Consider the following 22,335-nt stretch of genomic DNA (forward strand, 5'->3'; position numbering starts at 1 on the left):
AGCTATGTTTACTTTTATTCAATCAAGCCAGTAAGGAAGATAGCTAATTTAAACAGTGGTAGATTTTAAAGGCCCTGCTAAGCTTTGATAAGCTGAGAGCTCTTTGTGACGCTACGTGTCTGCAAGGTGTGATGACCTAACACCAAACGGTCCGAGTAACTGAGCTCCCCTCAACCAGCTGTAATCCTCTAACACAATTATTACCCACAACCAACCCTTCACAGTTATATTTTAAAGGGGGCTGCAGGGTAGCCTCGTGGTTAGAGCATTGGACTAGTAACCGGAAGGTTGCAAGTTCAAATCCCCGAGCTGACAAGGTACAAATCTGTCGTTCTGCCCCTGAACAGGCAGTTAACCCACTGTTCCTAGGCCGTCATTGAAAATAAGAATTTGTTCTTAACTGACTTGCCTGGTTAAATAAAGGTAAAAAAAAAACATGTCAAGCATTCCTATCATAGCCTGACACTCACATTGCCTAATGTTGCGCAGAGATTGCATTTTATTGCAGTTCACAGTGAACTAAGCCTGGCTGTCTCATAGCAGGGTTGGATTTAATGTTTCAATGGTTTAGATGGAAAAAATTTGTTATCATTATGAAAGTCACTGCGTGTAATGATTATAAAGCCTTGTTCTTTGAATTGGTGACAAAAAAAAGAAAACTACGCTACTGGTTTGTTCTATTATTTTTTTTACCTTTATTTAACTAGGCAAGTCAGTTAAGAACAAATTCTTATTCTCAATGACGGCCTGGGAACAGTGGGTTAACTGCCTGTTCAAGGGCAGAACGACCGTCTCCTAAAGTTGATTCAGCTGCAGGATCGGGGCACCACCAATACAGAGCTTGCTCAGGAATGGCAGCAGGCAGGTGTGAGTGCATATGCACTCACAGTGAGGTGAAGTCTTTTGTAGGATGGCCTGGTGTCAGGAAGGGCAGCGCAAAGAAGCCACTTCTCTCCAGGAAAAACATCAGGGACAGACTGATATTCTGCAAAAGTTACAGAGATTGGACTGCTGAGGACTGGGGTAAAGTCATTTTCTCTGATGAATCCCCTTTCCGATTGTTTGGGACATCCGGAAAAAAGATTGTCCGGAGAAGACAAGTTGAATGTTACCATCAGTCCTGTGTCATGCCAACAGTAAAGCATCCTGAGACAATTCATGTGTGGGGTTGCTTCTCAGCCAAGGGAGTGGGCTCACTCACAATTTGCCTAAGAACGCAGCCATGAATAAAGAATGGTACCAACACATCCTCCGAGAGCAACTTCTCCCAACCATCCAGGAACAGTTTGGTGACGAACAAAGACTTTTCCAGCATGATGGAGCACATTGCCATAAGGCAAAGGTGATAACTAAGTGGCTCGGGGAACAAAAAATATATATTTTGGGTCCATGGCCAGGAAACTCCCCAGACCTTAATCCCATTGAGAACTTGTTGTCAATCCTCAAGAGGCGGGTGGACAAACAAAAACCCACATTCTGACAAACTCCAAGCATTCATTATGCAAGAATGGGCTGCCATCAGTCAGGATGTGGCCCAGAAGTTAATTGACAGCATGCCAGGGCGGATTGCAGAGGTCTTGAAAAAGAAGGGCCAATACTGCAAATATTGACTCTTTGCATCGACTTCATATAATTGTCAATAAAAGCCTTTGACGCCTATGAAATGCTTGTAATTATACTTCAGTATACCATAGTAACAACACAAAGCAGCAAACTTTGTGGAAATTAATATTTGTGTCATTCTCAAAACTTTTGGCCACAACTGTACACTTACGGTTCAAAAGTTTCAGGTCACTTAGAAATGTCCTTGTTTTTGAAAGAAAAACACATTTTATTTGTCCAGATCTTCAGTTTCTTTGCAGTTTCTCACATGGAATAGCCTTCATTTCTCAGAAAAAATAATAGACGGATGAGTTTCAGAAGAAAGTTCTTTGTTTCTGGCCATTTGAGCCTGTAATCGAACCCACAAATGCTGATGCTCCAGATACTCAACCAGTCTAAAGAAGGCCAGTTTTATTGCTTCTTTAATCAGAATTACAGTTTTCAGCCGTGCTAATATAATTGCAAAAGGGTTTTCTAATGATCACTTAGCCTTTTAAAATTATACACTTGGATTAGCTAACACAGTGTGCCATTGGAACACAGGAGTGATGGTTCCTGATAATGGGCCTCTGTACGCCTATGTAGATATTCCATAAAAAATCTGCCGTTTCCAGCTACAATAGTCATTGACAACATTAACAATGTCTACACTGTATTTCTGATCAATTTGATGTTATTTTAATTGACAAAAAATATAGTGTGTGTGTGTTGTAAAGGTTTTGTCTTGAGGTTATTATTTATAGGGGTGCCAGGTAGGTTTTGCCTACCAGAGAAAACATTGGTTTCTCCTTTTGGTTTGGGAGGGAATGAGTCCCATCTGGTCCGTCAAGTCTACACCAATACAAAGGACTTATGCAAAAGTCAGGATGGAAATAAATATTTCATAAACCCTTAAAACATTGGAAAGAACTTCAAAAACAACTATATTATTTTGCGTGGGTTGTATTAGCAACATCAATGATTACACACACATATTATTATATCACAATGAGTTCTGGTTCTTCTAGAAATGTCCTTTACCTCGGGCCTAAAAAGAGTCCAGCCCGGTAAAGGAGTTCAGGGAACTCCCGTGACCTTAGTCACGCAATGTTTGTCTGTTCATTCAAGTGTAGCGTAAACCCAGTATAAATCATACAATCAATATAACAATTATTTTACCACAGAACTTTAAAGCGTATCAACTCTTACTAAGTCCTCAACTACAACTAACTACATAAATCATCACCGTATACATGACATCAAAACAAATGAAATACAGTATACAAAAAGGTGGTAGTCAGTCGGTCAGTCAGACAATCCAATCCGCCAATAGATCTCCAGCAGATCTCCAGCAGAGAAAGGCCATGAAGAACGGAGAGTTGTAGTCCACGGACGCAAAGAGTGAATCCGATCCTGGGTAAACTCAATTAGGCTACAAAAAACATGTTTAATGGCAACAAAACAACGGAATAGAGAAGCGTGGGGAACTGAGGGTTGAACACATCCTCATTCACGTCTCCATCACAACCCCCCTTTTGCGCAGCTGATGCTGACTATTTAATTGGGAATTAAAGGGAAAGCAACCTATTGGAAGGAGCTGCACTGAGACGGTTCAGAAAAATTCAGGGCCGTCAGTGTGTGTGTGTGTGTGTGTGTGTGTGTGTGTGTGTGTGTGTGTGTGTGTGTGTGTGTGTGTGTGTTTGTTTCTCAACTCCTAATATTGAGTAAATTACACTCACTGGAGTATCCGACATAGGCTTTGATAAAGCACCATTGCGACAAGTGTTGCTGGCTGCTGGTAAGCTCTCTTGACACATTTTTGCCAACACATAGCTAACCTTTGTTTTAGCCAGTTAAACAGCTGCTCTTAGTGAACATGTTTGGAGTCACCTTTCTAGCTAATAGGCTATGTTTGAGTTTACACTTCCTCTTTCAATTATAATGTGGGGAGGTCAAAATAATGAAAAACTATCTATCAAATCTATTCATTTTAAAATGTTGATTACTTCTCCTTGTCATTATCATTCACCTGATTAGGTAGGAATGTAAAGACAAAATGAATATCTTTGGTTCCTTCTCCTTAATCTGTGGCATGTGTCTATCATTCTGCCCCACCCTGGACTCTACGGCGCCCCTCACAGCTGAAGTGATGTTACAACGGGAGCTCTCCTCTCCCCCACTGGCAGACAGCCTGCAGACCAAAGGAGAGGTCACCCCTCTCCCTCCCCCCGCCTCCACCACCACTAATACCTTCTCTCCATGGGAGGCCTCACCGGACGACCCCTTCCTGGCTCTGAAGCCCATCCCAGCCCGGGCCCAGAGTGCCCCCATCACCCGGCAGGCTGAGCCCCTAGACCCCCAGGATCCAACCCCAACCCCTGCAGCCCCAGCCAGGCTCCCTCAGGGAGAGGACCAGTCAGCATTCTCCTGGTCCCAGAGCCAGTGGATAGCCTTCAACGATGACTTTGTGCCATTCCGACGCCAACAGAGTTGCGGTCCTGGTACGAGTACAGGCCCGGTCAGCCATGACCGGACCCAGTCAAACCCCTCTACCAGCAGGACCCAGTCTAACCCTCCTATTGGCAGGGTCCAGTCTGGCCGGTCCATCCGTTTCTTCTCTGAGGACCCCGCTGACCCCTATAACAAGATGCCGCTGAGCAGTGGGGTTGTGGAGGACAGTGCCTCCTGTGTCTCGGAGGTGTTATCAGCACTGACAGAGGGGATGGTAGCCTCAGCAGCTAGCCAAACAAACAACGGTAACCTCTAGCATGCCATAAACAAATGTTTTTTTTTGTCTGAGTGAAGTTTTGACTTTCGTTTTTTTTTTTTTTTTTTACTTTTTTCAAATTGTCTTTTCAGTTTGAAATGTCCACCTTTTCATAACAATGTTGTTCTTATTTACAATATTTTTGGTTGAATAATACATTTGTATTTGTGTGTTTTTGTTTTTGTTTTGCGGGGCATATGCTTGTTTGCCTTTAGAGAATTGTTAACCCAAAGTTTTGTGAGCTATGTTCATTTTTTTCTGTTTGTATTCTATGATTCGGAATTTGCATGTCGTGACTTCTGCATTTGATGCATGATTTTGCATTACTTTGAGAGATTCTGTTGTCTAAGAAGTTTAGATTCACTGAACCTGTTTTTTCAAATTCCATCAGAAGTACATCACAAGTATTGCAGCATGGCGTTACCTTATCATACCGTAGCTCACTTCTGCTTTTAGTCTATGATTGACCCCCTCTACCCCCTCCTCCCCATCCCTCTACAGTGCCTGCCCTGGCCAGACCCAATACTCCTCTAGCTGGAGCCCTGGTGCCTCCTCCACGACCCTCCTCCAGACCCAAACTACCCACAGGAAAACTCACAGGAATCACTGAAATTGTGAGTATCTCCAGCAGAGTATTTGCCCAGTATGTAACATATCTCTTTGTGCATTAGAGCATTGATTGATGAAACCATTCTCTATTAATTAATGATAGCGGACTACATTTATTTTGAGTTTTTCACTCTTGCTATATACAGTACCCTGTATGGGGTTAACCTGCCATATCCGTTACTATTGGTTAAATTTCCGGGTTTGTGTGGTCTATCCAACCAGGTGCGGCCGTTCAGCCCGCCAAAGACGTTGCCCAACGCCAGTCTTCCTCTGGCTGCTCCCCTCGCCCGGGCAGAGAGCTCCTCCTCCCTGTCCTCCACCGCCTCCCTCAGTGCCTCCAACACACCCACCGTGGGTAAGAACATGACCAAGCTCCATCACCTTCCCTTCTCTGTACCTCCTCTTTACAATCTTCTCCTTTCACCTCCTCTACTGCGATTCACATTTCTTAACAACGTCCTTTCCTCTCAAACAATTCTCAGCTTGTTTCCTCTCCACTCTCACCTGACCTAACCCCACTTCTTGTCTTTAAATCTTATTGGGCTTCTTTCCTTCCCTCACACCTCTCCTCCTCACAGGGTCTGAGTATACCTTTCGTCTCTCCCGCTCCTCTCCAGAACCAGAGTTCCTCCTTTCTCCCTCTCCTCTGTTTCTCCTCAGCCAAAGTGAGTCTCCTTTATCCCACCTCCACCCTCACTGTCACTCCGTAAAGCACCTAATGCACACAGTGTGTCTTTAGGGTTTGTCACCCATCCTGATTTCGTACACATGCTCACATTCACACCCAGGTGTGTTGGTTTGGAGCCCATTGCCCTGTGTCATCATCTCACCTCATCTCACCACGTTCTTGGGGGTTTTGGTTTCTTTCCTCTTTCTTTTCTTTTGTTGGGCCCTTTAAAGAGGATGATGGTTTCATTGGGAAGCTGCCCACCTTTGAGAAGCGCTGTGAAACGCCTGCAGGTAGGGGGTGTGGTCAAATAGCCCGGACACGCCTCTCTGTGTGTGACACACTAACAACGGCCACTCGGATTGGCTGTCTAATCTCTGTCTGCCTGCTTATGAAATGTACCTCTCTTCTCAACGCGTCTGTCAGCATACGCCCGTCTCTCACTGTGAACGTCCATGTAATCAACAAACCGTAAAGCATGGTTGTGTTCTGTTAAATAACAAATAATTTAAAGGCTGGAAGTTAATTGCAGTGTTTAACAGTTCTTACTCAAAGAATCCCAGACAGTAATTAATTCCAATGGTACATTTATAATAATTCTTAACATTACATAATATTTTCCCCAAATCTAGAACATTTAATTCCTAGAGAGGTGTGATTTGTTTTGGCATGTAATGTCTTGGGATTTTTTAAATGTACTTTTCCTCTGAAATAATGGAATGATTATTAGCCTATTTTCCTTGATGATATAATTGAATGAATGACCTTATTATGTAGTAAATTAACTGGTTGTGTTGTCTGTTGAATGAATGAGTGTGAGCCTTTCTCGTTTTGATCTCAATGTTCAATTGAACTGTACACTTCAGTCATAACAGTACACTCATTTGATTTTTCTTTATCTCTCTCTATCCCCCACAACTCCCTCTCCCTCCTCCTCTTTCTTTCTCTTTATCTCTCTTCCTTTCTATCACTCCCTCTGTCAGGGACATCTCGCGGTCCCAGCCCGGTGACCCTGGCATCCCAGGATGCCTTGCCCATCGCTGTGGCCTTCACAGAGTCTGTTAATGCCTACTTCAAAGGAGCTGATCCCACTAAGTGAGTCTCACATGACCACCTACAGCACAGAGAGCTAGCCTGGGCCTAACACACACAGCACCCAAGCACGAACACACAACCTGCACGCAAGTAAACACACACCTTGCACATAGACACACACACACACAAACGCGTACACACACTATGAACAACCATTGTTGCACTGCATTTACTGCTGCATATAGCTATTCAACTCGTCAATGCACATAATATGTTACACGAATATTAAAGTAAAAATTTGCTCCATACTTCACACACACATGACAAGCCTGTCTGTCTGTCTGTCTGTCTGCGCGTCTGTCTGTGTGCGTCTGTGTGTACGCCTGTCTGTCTGTGTGCGTCTGTGTGTGCGCCTGTCTGTCTGTGTGTGCGCCTGTCTGTCTGTGTGTGCGTCTGTCTGTGTGTGCGCCTGTCTGTGTGTGCGCCTGTCTGTCTGCGCGTCTGTCTGTCTGCGCGTCTGTCTGTCTGCGCGTCTGTCTGTCTGCGTGTCTGTCTGTCTGCGTGTCTGTGTGTCTGTCTGTGTGTCTGTATGTCTGTGCGTCTGTCTGTGCTTCCGTCTGTCTGTCTGTGCTTCCGTCTGTCTGTGCGTTTGTCTGTCTGTGTGCGTCTGTCTGTGCGCGCGTCTGTGTGTCTGTCTGTGTGTCTGTCTGTGTGTCTGTCTGTGTGCGTCTGTGTGCGTCTGTCTGTGCGCGCGTCTGTCTGTGCGTCTGTCTGTGCGTCTGTCTGTCTGTCTGTGCGTCTGTCTGTCTGTCTGTGCGCGCGTCTGTCTGTGCGCGCATCTGTCTGTCTGTGTGTGTCTGTCTGTGCGTCTGTCTGTCTGTCTGTCTGTCTGTGCGTCTGCCTGTCTGTGCGCGCATCTGTCTGTGCGCGCGTCTGTCTGTGCGCGCGTCTGTCTGTGCGCGCGTCTGTCTGTGCGCGCGTCTGTCTGTGCGTCTGTCTGTCTGTGCGCTTCTGTCTGTGCGCACGTCTGTCTGTGCGTGCGTCTGTCTGTCTGTGCATCTGTCTGTGTGTGCGCGTCTGTCTGTCTGTCTGCCTGTGCATTTGTCTGTCTGCCTGTGCGTTTGTCTGTCTGCCTGTGCGTTTGTATGTCTGCCTGTGCATTTGTCTGTCTGCCTGTGCGTCTGTCTTCCTGACTGCCTGTGCGTCTGTGCGTCTGTCTGACTGTGCGTCTGTCTGTGCGTCTGTCTGTCTGTGCGTCTGTCTGTCTGTGCTTCTGTCTGTCTGTGCTTCTGTCTGTCTGTGCTTCTGTCTGTCTGTGCTTCTGTCTGTCTGTGCGTTTGTCCGTCTGTCTGTGCGCCTGTCTGTCTGTGCGTCTGTCTGTCTGTGCATCTGTCTGTCTGTGCGTCGGTCTGTCTGACTGTGCGTCGGTCTGTGTGTGCGCGTCTGTCGGTCTGTGCGTCTGTCTGTCTGTCTGTGCGTCTGCCTGTGCGTTTGTGCGTCTGCCTGTGCGTTTGTCTGTCTGCCTGTGCGTCTGCCTGACTGCCTGTGCGTCTGTCTGACTGTGCGTCTGTCTGACTGTGCGTCTGTCTGTCTGTGCTTCTGTCTGTCTGTGCTTCTGTCTGTCTGTGCTTCTGTCTGTCTGTGCTTCTGTCTGTCTGCTTCTGTCTGTCTGTGCGTTTGTCTGTCTGTGTGCGCCTGTCTGTGTGCGTCTGTCTGTCTGTGCGTCTCTCTGACTGTGCGTCGGTCTGTCTGACTGTGCGTCTGTGTGTGCATCTGTCTGTGTGTGCGCGTCTGTCGGTCTGTGCGTCTGTCTGTCTGTCTGACTGTCTTTGCGTTTGTCGGTCCGTCTGTCTGTCTGTGCGTTTGTCCGTCTGTCTGTGCGTGTCTGTCTGTGCGCGTCTGTCTGTCTGTGCGTCTGTCTGACTGTGCGTCTGTCTGGCTGTGCTTCTGTCTGGCTGTGCATCTGTCTGACTGTGCGTCTGTCTGTCTGTGCGTCTGTCTGTGCGTCTGTCTGACTGCGCCTGTCTGTGCGTCTGTCTTGTCTAACTGTGCGTCTGTCTGTGCATCTGTCTGTGCGGCTGTCTGTGCGTCTGTCTGTGCGCCTGTCTGAGTGTCTGTCTGTGCGTTTGTCTGTCTGTGCGTCGGTCTGTCTGACTGTGCGTCTGTGTGTGCATCTGTCTGTGTGTGCGCGTCTGTCGGTCTGTGCGTCTGTCTGTCTGACTGTCTTTGCGTTTGTCCGTCCGTCTGTCTGTGCGTGTCTGTCTGTGTGCGTCTGTCTGGCTGTGCGTCTGTCTGGCTGTGCGTCTGTCTGACTGTGCGTCTGTCTGTCTGTGCGTCTGTCTGTCTGTGCGTCTGTCTGTCTGTGCGTCTGTCTGACTGTGCGTCTGTCTGACTGTGCGCCTGTCTGTGTGTGCGTCTGTTTTGTCTAACTGTGCGTCTGTCTGTGCATCTGTCTGTGCATCTGTCTTGTCTAACTGTGCGTCTGTCTGTGCGTCTGTCTGTGCATCTGTCTGTGCATCTGTCTGTGCATCTGTCTGTGCGGCTGTCTGTGCGGCTGTCTGTGCGGCTGTCTGTGCGCCTGTCTGAGTGTCTGTCTGTGCGTCTGTCTGTGCACGTCTGTCTGTCTGTGCGCGTCTGTCTGTTTGTCTGTCTGTCTGTGCGCGTCTGTCTGTTTGTCTGTCTGTCTGCGCGTCTGTCTGTCTGTGCGCGTCTGTCTGTCTGTCTGTGCGCGTCTGTCTGTCTGTCTGTCTGTGCGCGTCTGTCTGTCTGTGCGCGTCTCTGTCTGTGCGCGTGCGTCTGACTGTGCGTCTGTTTGTCTGTGCGTCTGTCTGTCTGTGCGTCTGTCTGTCTGTCCGTCTGTGCGTTTGGTTTTCTGTCTGTCTGTGTGCATCTGTTTGTGTGCATCTGTCTGTGCGATGATTTTGGTTTGACCGACATTACTCTTTCATAGTGGATAACCCACATGGGGTAGATTATAGTCTGGGACATAGAAAACATACACCCTTTTATTGGTTAACTGCTGTTAGATTGCTGCTGTGCAAAATGATTATTTTTGCAGGGATTAGCAAATGGAACATTTCATAAGCAGTGCAGTGGACACACAGGGCAGGGTTGGGGCTCACCACAGCAGACTGGGATGGGGCTAGACTACCAGGCCTTGTTTACATTTGGACTGAGGTAGCCTTGGCCTGAGTTGTACTGGGTCGAATTTAGACGTGGATGACTTACATTTGGAGTTAAACGAGTGGACTAAGACTGAGACTGTGCACTGCCTTGGACTACAATTCCATTAAAGGTACAGTACTGTGATAGACTGGACTAGTGGGCAGATGTTTAACCCTTTGTGTTAACACTCTGCTGTGCCGTTCAGGTGCATAGTGAAGAGCACAGGTTTAACAATAGAACCGCTGGGCTTTTCAGCCTATAAGTACCCGCTAGGCTAGATAGAGAACGTTTCCGGGCGTCCCCTTTAGCATACGCATCAGATGCATAACAACCCGCAGGCCAAATGATTTGCAATAAACATAAGCACCAATGCTTATGATCACGATTAGGTTATTATTGGAGTAAGGTGTGTTGGCGGCGGCAAACTGTGACACCAATCAGGCCCTCGATGACTGGAATTGCCCAAGACAAAGGAGATGATTGTGGACTACAGGAAAATGAGGACCGAGCACGCCCCCATTGTCATCGACGAGGCTGCAGTGGAGCAGGTTGAGAGCTTCGAGTTCCTTGGTGTCCACATCACCAACAAATTAACATGGTCCAAGCACACCAAGACAGTCGTGAAGAGGGCACGACAAAACCTATTCCCCCCCAGGTGACTGAAAAGATTTGTCATGGGTCCTCAGATCCTCAAAAGGTTCTACAGCTGCACCACTGGTTGCATCACTGCCTGGTATGGCAACTGCTCGGCATCCGACCACAAGGCACTACAGAGTGTAGTGTGAACTGGGCCAAGCTTCCTGCCCTCCAGGACCTCTATACCAGGCGGTGTCAGAACAAGGCCCTAAAAATTGTCAAAGACTCCAGCCACCCTATTCATAGACTGTTCTCTCTGCTACTGCACGGCAAGCGGTAACAGAGCGCCAAGTCTAGGTCCAAGAGGCTTCTAAACAGCTTCTACTCCCAAGCCATAAGACTTCTGAACACCTAATCAAATGGCTACCCAGACTATTTGCATTGCCCCCCTCCCCCTCTTTTACACCGCTGCTACTTTTTGTTGTTATCATCTATGCATAGTCACTTTAATAACTCTACCTACAGTGCCTTGCGAAAGTATTCGGCCCCCTTGAACTTTGCGACCTTTTGCCACATTTCAGGCTTCAAACATAAAGATATAAAACTGTATTTTTTTCTGAAGAATCAACAACAAGTGGGACACAATCATGAAGTGGAACGACATTTATTGGATATTTCAAACTTTTTTAAACAAATCAAAAACTGAAAAATTGGCCGTGCAAAATTATTCAGCCCCTTTACTTTCAGTGCAGCAAACTCTCTCCAGAAGTTCAGTGAGGATCTCTGAATGATCCAATGTTGACCTAAATGACTAATGATGATAAATACAATCCACCTGTGTGTAATCAAGTCTCCGTATAAATGCACCTGCACTGTGATAGTCTCAGAGGTCCGTTAAAAGCGCAGAGAGCATCATGAAGAACAAGGAACACACCAGGCAGGTCCGAGATACTGTTGTGAAGAAGTTTAAAGCCGGATTTGGATACAAAAAGATTTCCCAAGCTTTAAACATCCCAAGGAGCACTGTGCAAGCGATAATATTGAAATGGAAGGAGTATCAGACCACTGCAAATCTACCAAGACCTGGCCGTCCCTCTAAACTTTCAGCTCATACAAGGAGAAGACTGATCAGAGATGCAGCCAAGAGGCCCATGGATGAACTGCAGAGATCTACAGCTGAGGTGGGAGACTCTGTCCATAGGACAACAATCAGTCGTATATTGCACAAATCTGGCCTTTATGGAAGAGTGGCAAGAAGAAAGCGATTTCTTAAAGATATCCATAAAAAGTGTTGTTTAAAGTTTGCCACAAGCCACCTGGGAGACACACCAAACATGTGGAAGAAGGTGCTCTGGTCAGATGAAACCAAAATTGAACTTTTTGGCAACAATGCAAAACGTTATGTTTGGCGTAAAAGCAACACAGCTCATCACCCTGAACACACCATCTCCACTGTCAAACATGGTTTGGATGCAGCATCATGGTTTGGGCCTGCTTTTCTTCAGCAGGGACAGGGAAGATGGTTAAAATTGATGGGAAGATGGATGGAGCCAAATACAGGACCATTCTGGAAGAAAACCTGATGGAGTCTGCAAAAGACCTGAGACTGGGACGGAGATTTGTCTTCCAACAAGACAATGATCCAAACATAAAGCAAAATCTACAATGGAATGGTTCAAAAATAAACATATCCAGGTGTTAGAATTGCCAAGTCAAAGTCCAGACCTGAATCCAATCGAGAATCTGTGGAAAGAACTGAAAACTGCTGTTCACAAATGCTCTCCATCCAACCTCACTGAGCTCGAGCTGTTTTGCAAGGTGGAATGGGAAAAAATTTCAGTCTCTCGATGTGCAAAACTGATAGAGACATACTCCAAGCGACTTACAGCTGTAATCGCAGCAAAAGGTGGCGCTACAAAGTATTAACTTAAGGGGGCTGAATAATTTTGCACGCCCAATTTTTCAGTTTTTGATTTGTTAAAAAAGTTTGAAATATCCAATAAATGTCGTTCCTCTTCATGATTGTGTCCCACTTGTTGTTGATTCTTCACAAAAAAATACAGTTTTATATCATGAAGCCTGAAATGTGGCAAAAGGTCGCAAAGTTCAAGGGGGGCGAATACTTTCGCAAGGCACTGTACATGTACAGTTTAAGTTGGAAGTTTACATACACTTAGGTTGGTTGAAGCCATTTGTGGAGTGGTTTTTCAACCACTATAGTTTTGACAAGTCGTTTAGGACATCTACTTTGTGCATGACAAGTAATTTTTCCAACAATTGTTTACAGACAGATTATTTCACTGTATCACAATTCCAGTGGGTCAGAAGTTTACATACACTAAGTTGACTGTGCCTTTAAACAGCTTGCGAAATTCCAGAAAATTATGTCATGGCTTTAGAAGCTTCTGATAGGCTAATTGACATAATTTGAATCAATTGGTGGTGTACCTGTGGATGTATTTCAAGGCCTATCTTCAAACTCAGTGCCTCTTTGCTTTACATCATGGAAAAATCTAAAGAAATCAGCCCAGACCTCAGAAAAACAATTGTAGACCTCCACAAGTCTGGTTCATCCTTAGGACCAATATTCAAACGCCTGAAGGTACCACGTTCATCTGTACAAACAATAGTATGCAAGTATAAACAGGAGACCACGCTACCGTCATACCGCTCAGGAAGGAGACGTGTTCTGTCTCCTAGAGATGAACATACTTTGGTTCGAAAAGGGAAAATCAATCCCAGAACAACAGCAAAGGACCTTGTGAAGATGCTGGAGGAAACGGATACAAAAGTATCTATATCCACAGTAAAACGAGTCTGAACAGGCAGTCAACCCACTGTTCCTAGACCGTCATTGAAAATAAGAATTTGTTCTTAATTGACTTGCCAAGTTAAATAAAGGTAAAAAATAAATAAATAACCTGAAAGGCCACTCAGCAATGAAGAAGCTACTGCTCCAAAACCGCCATTAAAAAGCCAGAGTACAATTTGCAACTGCAAATGGGGACAAAGATTGTACTTTTTGGATAAATATCCTCTGGTCTGATGAAACAAAAATAGAACTGTTTGGCCATAATTACCATCGTTATGTTTGGAGGACAAAAGGGGAGGCTTGCAAGCTGAAGAACACCATCCCAACTGTGAAGCACGGGGGTGGCAGCCTCATGTTGTGGGGGTGCTTTGCTGCAGGAGGGACTGGTGCACTTTACAAAATTGAGGGCATAATGAGGATGGAAAATTACATGGATATATTGAAGCAACATCTCAAGACATCAGTCAGGAAGTTAAAGCTTGGGTCTAAAGCTTGGGTCTAAATGGGTCTTCCATATGGACAATGGCCCCAAGCATACTTCCAGAGTTGTGGCAAAATGGCTTAAGGACAGCAAAGTCAAGGTATTGGAGTGGACATCACAAAGCCCTGACCTCAATCCTATAGAAAATTTGTGGGCAGAACTGAAAAAGCGTGTGTGAGCAAAGAGGCCGACAAACCTGTCTCAGTTACGACAGCTCTGTCAGGAGTGGGCCAAAATTCACCCAACTTATTGTGGGAAGCTTGTGGAAGGCTACCGAAACTTTTGACCAACGTTAAACATTTTAAAGGCAATGCTACCAAATACTAATTGAGTGTATGTAAACTTCTGACCCACTGGGAATGTGATGAAAGAAATAAAAGTTGAAATAAATAACTCTACTATTTTTCTAAAATGTCACATTCTTAAAATAAAGTGGTGATCCTAACTGACCTAAGACAGGGAATTTTTACTTGGATTAAATGTCAGGAATTGTGAAAAACTGAGTTTAAATGTATTTGGCTAAGGTTTATGTAAACTTCTGACTTCAACTGTATGTACATATTACCTGAACTAACCGGTGCTGGTAGTCTCGCTATTGTTATTTTACTGCTGCTCTTTAATTACTTGTTACTTTTATTTCTTATTCTTATCCATATTTCTTTAAACTGCATTGTTGGTTAGGGATTCGTAAGTAAGCATTTCACTGTGTTCAGTGCATGTGAGTAATAAAATTTGATTTGCTAAATAGTGCATAAACATTTATAAAGGATGTGGAAATATATCCATGACAAGATATAAAACAATCGTTATTTGTTTGGATAGAGTCAAGGATAAGTTTTGTAACGTTCTACAAAGTCGTCATGAAAAACGTATAGCTTATTTTCGTTCCCTACAATAAAACATTAGTGTAATACATTTGATACATTTTATTTGTAGATTTGATTGGCAATATAGTTATAGTAAGTAACACAGTTAAGTTTCAGCTTCTTTTGACAATGTAGAAAGTAAAAGATAATATAACCAGGTGGTTGTCTCTCTCCGTCATCGATATGGAGTACAGCTCCGCTGGTATGTTTTGCGCAGAGGGCGGCAACTCCCTACTCTGTTTGTTCAAGGTTCCAAGCAGGCTAGTCTTCTTTGCAATCAACTTGTCTGCTAGGGAAATTGATGTGAAGAAGTTGTCTGTTGTCACTGCCTTTGCCCATGTAACGCTCTGAGTCTCAAAACCACAGGCTCAAACAGTCGATCACCCGCTGGCCTGGATTCATCTTTCCCCAGATATGGAAAGCCATTGAGCAAGTACTTGGATTCGACATCGGCGGCCTACCAAAAGTTAGGTCCAGTAGGTTGGCCATGTATTGGGTGAAATTGCACTGAGAATTGGTTTTGGAATAGTTGCTCATCAACAGTTATATTCTCTCCTGGCAATGCAGTTCTTAACACAACATTTCCAGGTGTCTGAGACGGCAGTGATCTTGGTCCGCCTGCACGCGTGTTTGGTATCCTCGCCATCAAAATGCTGGTGTCTCTCAATCTCTCTGACGCAGTTGCGTGGCATGGTCTCTTGGGGAAAAAAAAGTTAACCTCAAACCTATCAGATCAAATTGATATGAGTGCAATAAATGCTTTGAGTTCATGCATAGACATGTCCCACGTACTGTTTCCTTTTCTGTGCGCATCCGCGGCAGTGCAATCTCTGATGTGCTGTAACATCCGCATGTCACTTGAACAAAACTATCCAGTGTGGTGGCAATTTGTCTCTTTGCGTGAGCTGTAGGGCCTGCTCTCTTTCTTTGCTGCTTTTCTCGTCTCCTCGGGTGTGGTGAAGATCACAGGTTTAACCCTTTACGTGCTGCTCTCCTTCACTCTCTATCTAGGTGCATAGTAAAGATCACTGGTGACATGACCCTGTCCTTCCCCATGGGTATCATCAAGGTGTTCACCAGTAACCCCTCCCCTGCTGTGCTCACCTTCAAACTGAAGAGCACGTCCAAACTGGAGCAGATCCTCCCCAACCAGACACTACTGTTCAGGTGAGTGGAGAAATTCCAACATTCTGATAATGTTTTATTCACAGTTGATATGGTTAACATAAACATTCATACAATGTTTTAATGAACCTGATTGATGTGTGGTTACCATACAGGCATACAGGACCATAGAGAATCATTCAGCTATATCAGTAATGACCAGATTCCAATACAGGTGTGTGCACATTTGGACCCAAAGAAAGGCTATAACACTGGTTAAACACCAGTGGACAAGACTGGAGCATATCAGGGTGGCAGCCCATAGAGAGAGAGGTGTTGAGGGGATAGTGGTGGTGGTGGTGGTGGTGGGGTAATGAGGGGAAACCTAGCTTGCGTCATTGAGGGGAAATTCTATTAGCATCGGTCATAAACCTATCATTATCCTGACAGCAAACTATTTTCCACCATTCCTCTTCAGACATCAGGTTCTCAACAGGCCATGTCTAGAGGAGTGTTACGTCAACTCTCAATAAGTGATAATATCACCTCTAAATTGAAGCTTCGTGTTGTGTTTTCTCCAGCATAGCCACCATGTGTCTAGCCCTAGCCAACTTATTAGCAGTGAATCATCAGTGGAAAACAGACAGCCACCCGAGTGTCTCTTTGAAGAGTGGATTCCTTTCTTCCCCCAAAGGAAAAGAAGATATTTTCTTCCCCGTTTTCTTTCTGTCAGTCTGCTTCATCTGGGTAACTCTGAGTCCACATGGCTGGACTAATTGAATCAAAATGAATTCATTTTTTAATAGCTGGGGGGCAATTAAAGGGTTTCCAAGCTATTGGAGCTTGGTGCAAGTGCGCATGCACACACAGAGCAATGAATACTTGAGTCTCTGATCATTTCCTGTGTGTGTGTGTGTGTGTGTGTGTGTGTGTGTGTGTGTGTGTGTGTGTGTGTGTGTGTGTGTGTGTGTTATCCAGTGATCCCTCGCAAAGTGACACTAATACCAAGGACTTTTGGTTCAACATGCAAGCTCTCACATCCTACCTCAGGAAAGCATCAGAGCAGAACCCTGCTGCATCCTACTACAATGTGGACATCCTGAAATACCAGGTTAGTCACAGACTAAATTAAATACTCACTTTAGTATATTGAAAACCCCTACAGTATGTACTCCAGAAGTAAAATAAGTTGTACTCAAAATGAAATGTTTATTACAATCAAATTTGTGTTTGTAAATGTATTCATTTCACATATTGTTAGTGTATTAATTGTTTTGGCATCTCTCCAATAATATAATCTTTGCTGTTTTCCTTCTGACCTTATGCTGTGTCACTGGGTGTGCAGGTGTCCTCTAATGGGATCCAGTCAACCTCCCTCTGAACTTGGCAGTGCACTGGAAGTGCACCCCCGCTACCACTGACTTGATCTTTGACCTGTCCCTCTGTCTAGGTGTCCTCTAATGGGATCCAGTCCACACCTCTGAACCTGGCAGTGTACTGGAAGTGTACCCCCACCACCACTGACCTGAGACTGGACTACCGTTACAACCCAGAGTCCATGCTCTGCCCCGGCCCTCTTTCCAACGTACAGGTCCTAGTGCCTGTAGACGGAGAGGTCATCAACATGCAGTCCCTGCCCAATGCTGTCTGGTGAGAGAAATGACCAGAGAACATGTGGACAGCAGTACTATATTTATATATATTTAATTTTATTAACCCCTCCACCCCTCTTCGGAGGACAAATATATTTTAGTTTTTTTACAGCTTTTTTTTGCTACATATACATACATTTTACATACAAATTTAGCATATACATTTTACATACAAATTTGACAGAAATGGTACTTTTATATTTAAAGCAGTCACATAACAATAATACAATACCAAACATAAACTCTTTCATCTCAACCCTCAGCCATTCTCAGACCATCCCACCTATCACCATAGACCACCCTCGTTTGGTTTCCATGTGCCGTATATTTTTCATTGTGCTGTGATGTTTTACATAATTTTTTAACCTTTATAATCATGTAGTATCCACATATTGTGAGCTAAAGTTGAAAACCTTTCCTACGAGTATTATTATATTATTTATTGACTGACGATGGCTTTCCAAATCGCCCAACAATGGTATTTGTAAAGTTCATTTTAAGTGCATGTTGTGATTATTATTATTTTTTTTACAATTCCTGAACCTGTGACCAGAAACAAGCTACATCGGGGCAATACTAGAATAAATTATCTATTGATTTTGTCTCTTCAGAGCAAAGTCTACAGAGCTGAGATAGTTGTATGACCCAAATACAGTGAGGGCGAAAAAGTATTTGATCCCCTGCTGATTTTGTACATTTGCCCGCTGACGGAGAAATGATCCGTCTATAATTTTAATGGTAGGTTTATTTGAACAGTGAGAGACAGAATAACAACAAAAGAATCCAGAAAAAAGCATGTCAAAAATGTTATAAATTGATTTTCTTTTTAATGAGGGAAATAACTATTTGAACCCCTCTCAATCAGAAAGATTTCTGGCTCCCAGGTGTCTTTTATACAGGTAACGAGCTGAGATTAGGAGCACGCTCTTAAAGGGAGTGCTCCTAATCTCAGTTTGTTACCTGTATAAAAGACACCTGTCCACAGAAGCAATCAATCAGATTCCAAACTCTCCACCAAGACCAAAGAGCTCTCCAAGGATGTCAGGGACAAGATTGTAGACCTACACAAGGCTGGAATGGGCTACAAGACCATCGTCAAGCAGCTTGGTGAGTAGATGACAACAGTTGGTGCGATTATTCGCAAATGGAAGAAACACAAAAGAACTGTCAATCTCCCTCGGCCTGGGGCTCCATGCAAGATCTCACCTCGTGGAGTTGCAACAAGGAATCAGCCCAGAACTACACAGGAGGATCTTGTCAATGATCTCAAGGCAGCTGGGACCATAGTCACCAAGAAAACAATTGGTAACACACTACGCCGTGAAGGACTGAAATCCTGCAGCGCCCGCAAGGTCCCCCTGCTCAAGAAAGCACATGTACATGTCCGTCTGAAGTTGTCCTCTGAATCATTCAGATGTTCATTGGCAAACTGGGTGAAAGTGTTGTGGTCAGATGAGACCAAAATGGGGCTCTTTGGGATCAACTCAACTCGCCGTGTTTGATGGAGGAGGAATGCTGCCTATGACCCCAAGAACACCATCCCCACCACCAAACATGGAGGTGGAAACATTGTGCTTTGGGGGTGTTTTTCTGCTAAGGGGACAGGACAACTTCACCGCATCAAAGGGACTGTGGACGGGACCATGTACCGTCAAATCTTGGGTGAGAACCTCCTTCCCTCAGCCAGGACATTGAAAATGGGTCGTGGATGGGTATTCCAGCATGACAATGACCCAAAACACATGGCCAAGGCAACAAAGGAGTGGCTCAAGAAGAAGCACATTAAGGTCCTGGAGTGGCCTAGCCAGTCTCCAGACCTTAATCCCATAGAAAATCTGTGGAGGGAGCTGAAGGTTCGAGTTGCCAAACGTCAGCCTCAAAACCTTAATGACTTGGAGAAGATCTGCAAAGTAGCCTAGTGGTTAGGGTGTTGGACTAGTAACCGGAAGGTTGCAAGTTCAAACCCCCCAGCTGACAAGGAACAAATCTGTCGTTCTGCCCCTGAACAGGCAGTTAACCCACAGTTCCTAGGCCGTCATTGAAAATAAGAATTTGTTCTTGCCTAGTTAAATAAAGGTAAAATAAATAAGAGTAGTGGGACAAAATCCCTCCTGAGATGTGTGCAAACCTGGTGGCCAACTACAAGAAATGTCTGATTGCCAACAAGGGTTTTGCCACCAAGTACTAAGTCATGTTTTGCAGAGAAAAGGAAAAAGGAACATAGATTCTAACGTCCGCTAATGACTGCAAGTAAAAAAATGTGTCTTAGGCATCACACTGCCCATAAAGGAATACCCAAGTTTAACTTACAATCGACTCTGACACAGCCATGGCACGATAGTCAAGAATACATGCATATAATACAGAACGAGTAAACCTGTAAAACCAACCCTCTCTCCACCGATACACATTTTGTTTTTATTCCAGGGTCGTTGCGCCTCGGCTGTTTTACACATAGGCCTATATCATTACTCAATAATATAAAAGGTATCATAAATCGCTTATATAGAAATATAATATACCTCTCTCTCCCTTAGGGAAGTGCTTCCATAAGCCAGTGATTGTGTTAGTTCTACCTTTGACTTCAATCAGTTTATCTGTCTCAACCAGCCCGCCACACACTAATAGAAACAACAACCCTGTAGACAATACCTACTCCATTTGCCGGTGTGTATCGGAACAATAATCATCCTTTACATTTTTTATATTGAGATTTATATTTTAAATGTAAAAGGGTAATAACACCAATTATTTTAGGATCGTATAGGACTATTCCAATAGAGAACCTAGGCAGGTTTTTAGTTATATAATAATTTAGCCTTATAATAAATCTATTAATATTTATTACGTTTTATCTTAAAAGCTAATCGTTCCGATTCGCATCGGCGAACAAGGGCTGCACTATATAACAGCTTTTAAGTCATGATATAACCGACCTCTACAATTAGGCCATATCATATCAAACTGAAAAAATCAACCTTGGTATTTCTAATGTTCAATCTTCGAATTAAATAAATAAATAATCAGAAAGAAAAAAGATCAGCCTTACCCAACTTCGCCCCTAAATCAAAACCTGATACTACGTCCAAAGTTCCATATTGCCTAATTAGAAAAACGATAAGTTCATCATACCCATTCTGCATTACCACTTGTCCAACCTTATTTTAAGCCCACATAGTCCACGGTTCCATACTGTATGAAAAAGACAAATAAAAGTTGTTCATGTAAAAAACAAATCAATCAAATCAAATGTTATTAGTCACAGGCGCCGAATACAACAGGTGTAGAATTTACAGTGACATGCTTATTTACGAGCCCCTTAACCGACAGTGCAGTTTAAAAAAATACGGATAAGAGATCAAAGTAACAAGTAATTAAAGAGGAGGAGTAAAAAATAACAATATATCCAGGGGTATATAGCCGGTACAGAGTCAATGTGTGGGGGCACCGGTTAGTTGAATCCATATGTTTACTGTGTAATGTGGTGCAAATATGTATCTGGAAACTTATTCAACAGGAGGTAGCTATCACTCACAGCCACGTTGTAATCTTTGAGTCCTTGAACATTTGGTTGTTGACATATAATTTATCGACCACTAGACGAACATTCTGCTTCTCTGCTCGGAGCCTTTTGAAAGTGGGGTACAGGGCACGTCGTGTCGCCACTATTTCATGAGGAAATTGTTCATTAATAGAGAATGGGGTGTTCTTCCCTACCCTGTTGTAACTAGACAATTTGCATGTTGTAGTGGGTTAGCATAGCTACGATCGGACGGGGCCTTCCCTCTGCTCTTCCACCGAAACGGTGAGCCCGTTTGAAAATCAATTGTTTCCACCTGTTCGTCCGTCATCTTGAGATTACGTTTCATGAACACCTTGACTTTTTCCTTTATGCCCATTATAACAATTATAACAATATTATTTTTCATACTTCTGCACTTTAGATCAAGTAATTCGGCTTTCATTGTTTTATCATATCAGAGCCTCTCTGTAGTGTCTTTTAGGGAGTCCTCGGTAGTTTTCAATATCTTATCCGCTCGTATTTCTTCCAGCATTTTATTACTGTAATCCATTCCTGTTTTTAAGGCCTCAACCTCCTGCAGTAGGCCATGCAATTGATCCAGTTTTTTAACTGCTTGCTCATACTTGTGAGCAATGCTCTATCTTCTGGAGACATAGTTATAAAAACGTCATCACTCCAATGTTACATTTGGAATTTTAGACGGCTTCTCTTCAGTTTCACTCGCAGAACTCGATTAAAGGTCTTCTCTTGTTCGCTTCTTTTTTGAGCATATCAAAATGCTGATAAATAAGTAGCTCCAGATTCTCTATATTATCGAGAATGTTTGTTTCATAGTTATCAGCTAATCCTCCATTTTTGTGATGAATTCATGGGACAAGCTGTTCCTACCACGCTGCCACCTGCCAGTCACTGATGCTTTGATATATTGCTTTGCTTGATTGATTCGAATTGACTGACTATTATTGGTAAATTTGATTTTCCATTACAAAAACAGACCACAACAGTCAAGACAGCACAGCACTGGCATCAGCTGTGAGCATGGTTAATGATGTACTGTACTTATTGCTAGCATTACATGTGTTTTTTGTTGTTGTATATCTGTAGTAAAAGCAGTGTTTCCTGTAGGATTCTTTTCTGGAGTGGGGGTAGAGGGTGGGGTCTTCCTGAATGACTGTGAGGTCATTTTTTTAACACATTTTTTAAAATGACATTCCTACTCCAAAATGCATGAACATTTAATTATGTTCTCTTTGAAATTCATTTCTTTTTTACCACATTTGAAATTCGAGGACTGTTTTAATTGTATTTCTTGAACTCAATGACATCACCAGCCAATTCTATATTAACCCCCAAAGAATTTAGCTAGCTTAACATTACTGTATCTTAGCTAACAGTTATTACCTGTGTCTATTGACTACACATCCAGGATTACACGCTAGCTAGCTAGTTACCTTGGAGGTTTCTCGGACGATCTGATGAGAATCTGAAGATATAACT

At 43.8% G+C, this 22,335-nt stretch overlaps 1 protein-coding gene across 5 annotated transcripts in view; it reads left to right on the forward strand.

The window, feature by feature from the left end:
- Positions 1–22,335, forward strand: part of LOC135544531 (F-BAR domain only protein 2-like) — a 112,550-nt gene that overhangs the window by 85,694 nt on the left and 4,521 nt on the right. For 2 of the 5 annotated variants that reach the window (XM_064972208.1, XM_064972209.1), the window contains exons 18-26: positions 3,723–4,337; positions 4,850–4,962; positions 5,180–5,312; positions 5,536–5,622; positions 5,858–5,917; positions 6,608–6,719; positions 15,571–15,726; positions 16,642–16,774; positions 17,114–17,313. In XM_064972208.1, the coding sequence (XP_064828280.1) occupies positions 3,723–4,337; positions 4,850–4,962; positions 5,180–5,312; positions 5,536–5,622; positions 5,858–5,917; positions 6,608–6,719; positions 15,571–15,726; positions 16,642–16,774; positions 17,114–17,313 (1,609 nt within the window). The remainder of the gene's footprint in view (positions 1–3,722; positions 4,338–4,849; positions 4,963–5,179; positions 5,313–5,535; positions 5,623–5,857; positions 5,918–6,607; positions 6,720–15,570; positions 15,727–16,641; positions 16,775–17,113; positions 17,314–22,335) is intronic. The other 3 variants (XM_064972210.1, XM_064972212.1, XM_064972211.1) reach the window with 3 other exon arrangements.

The sequence above is a fragment of the Oncorhynchus masou genome, chromosome 8, assembly GCF_036934945.1.
Source record: "Oncorhynchus masou masou isolate Uvic2021 chromosome 8, UVic_Omas_1.1, whole genome shotgun sequence".
Lineage (NCBI taxonomy): Eukaryota > Metazoa > Chordata > Actinopteri > Salmoniformes > Salmonidae > Oncorhynchus > Oncorhynchus masou.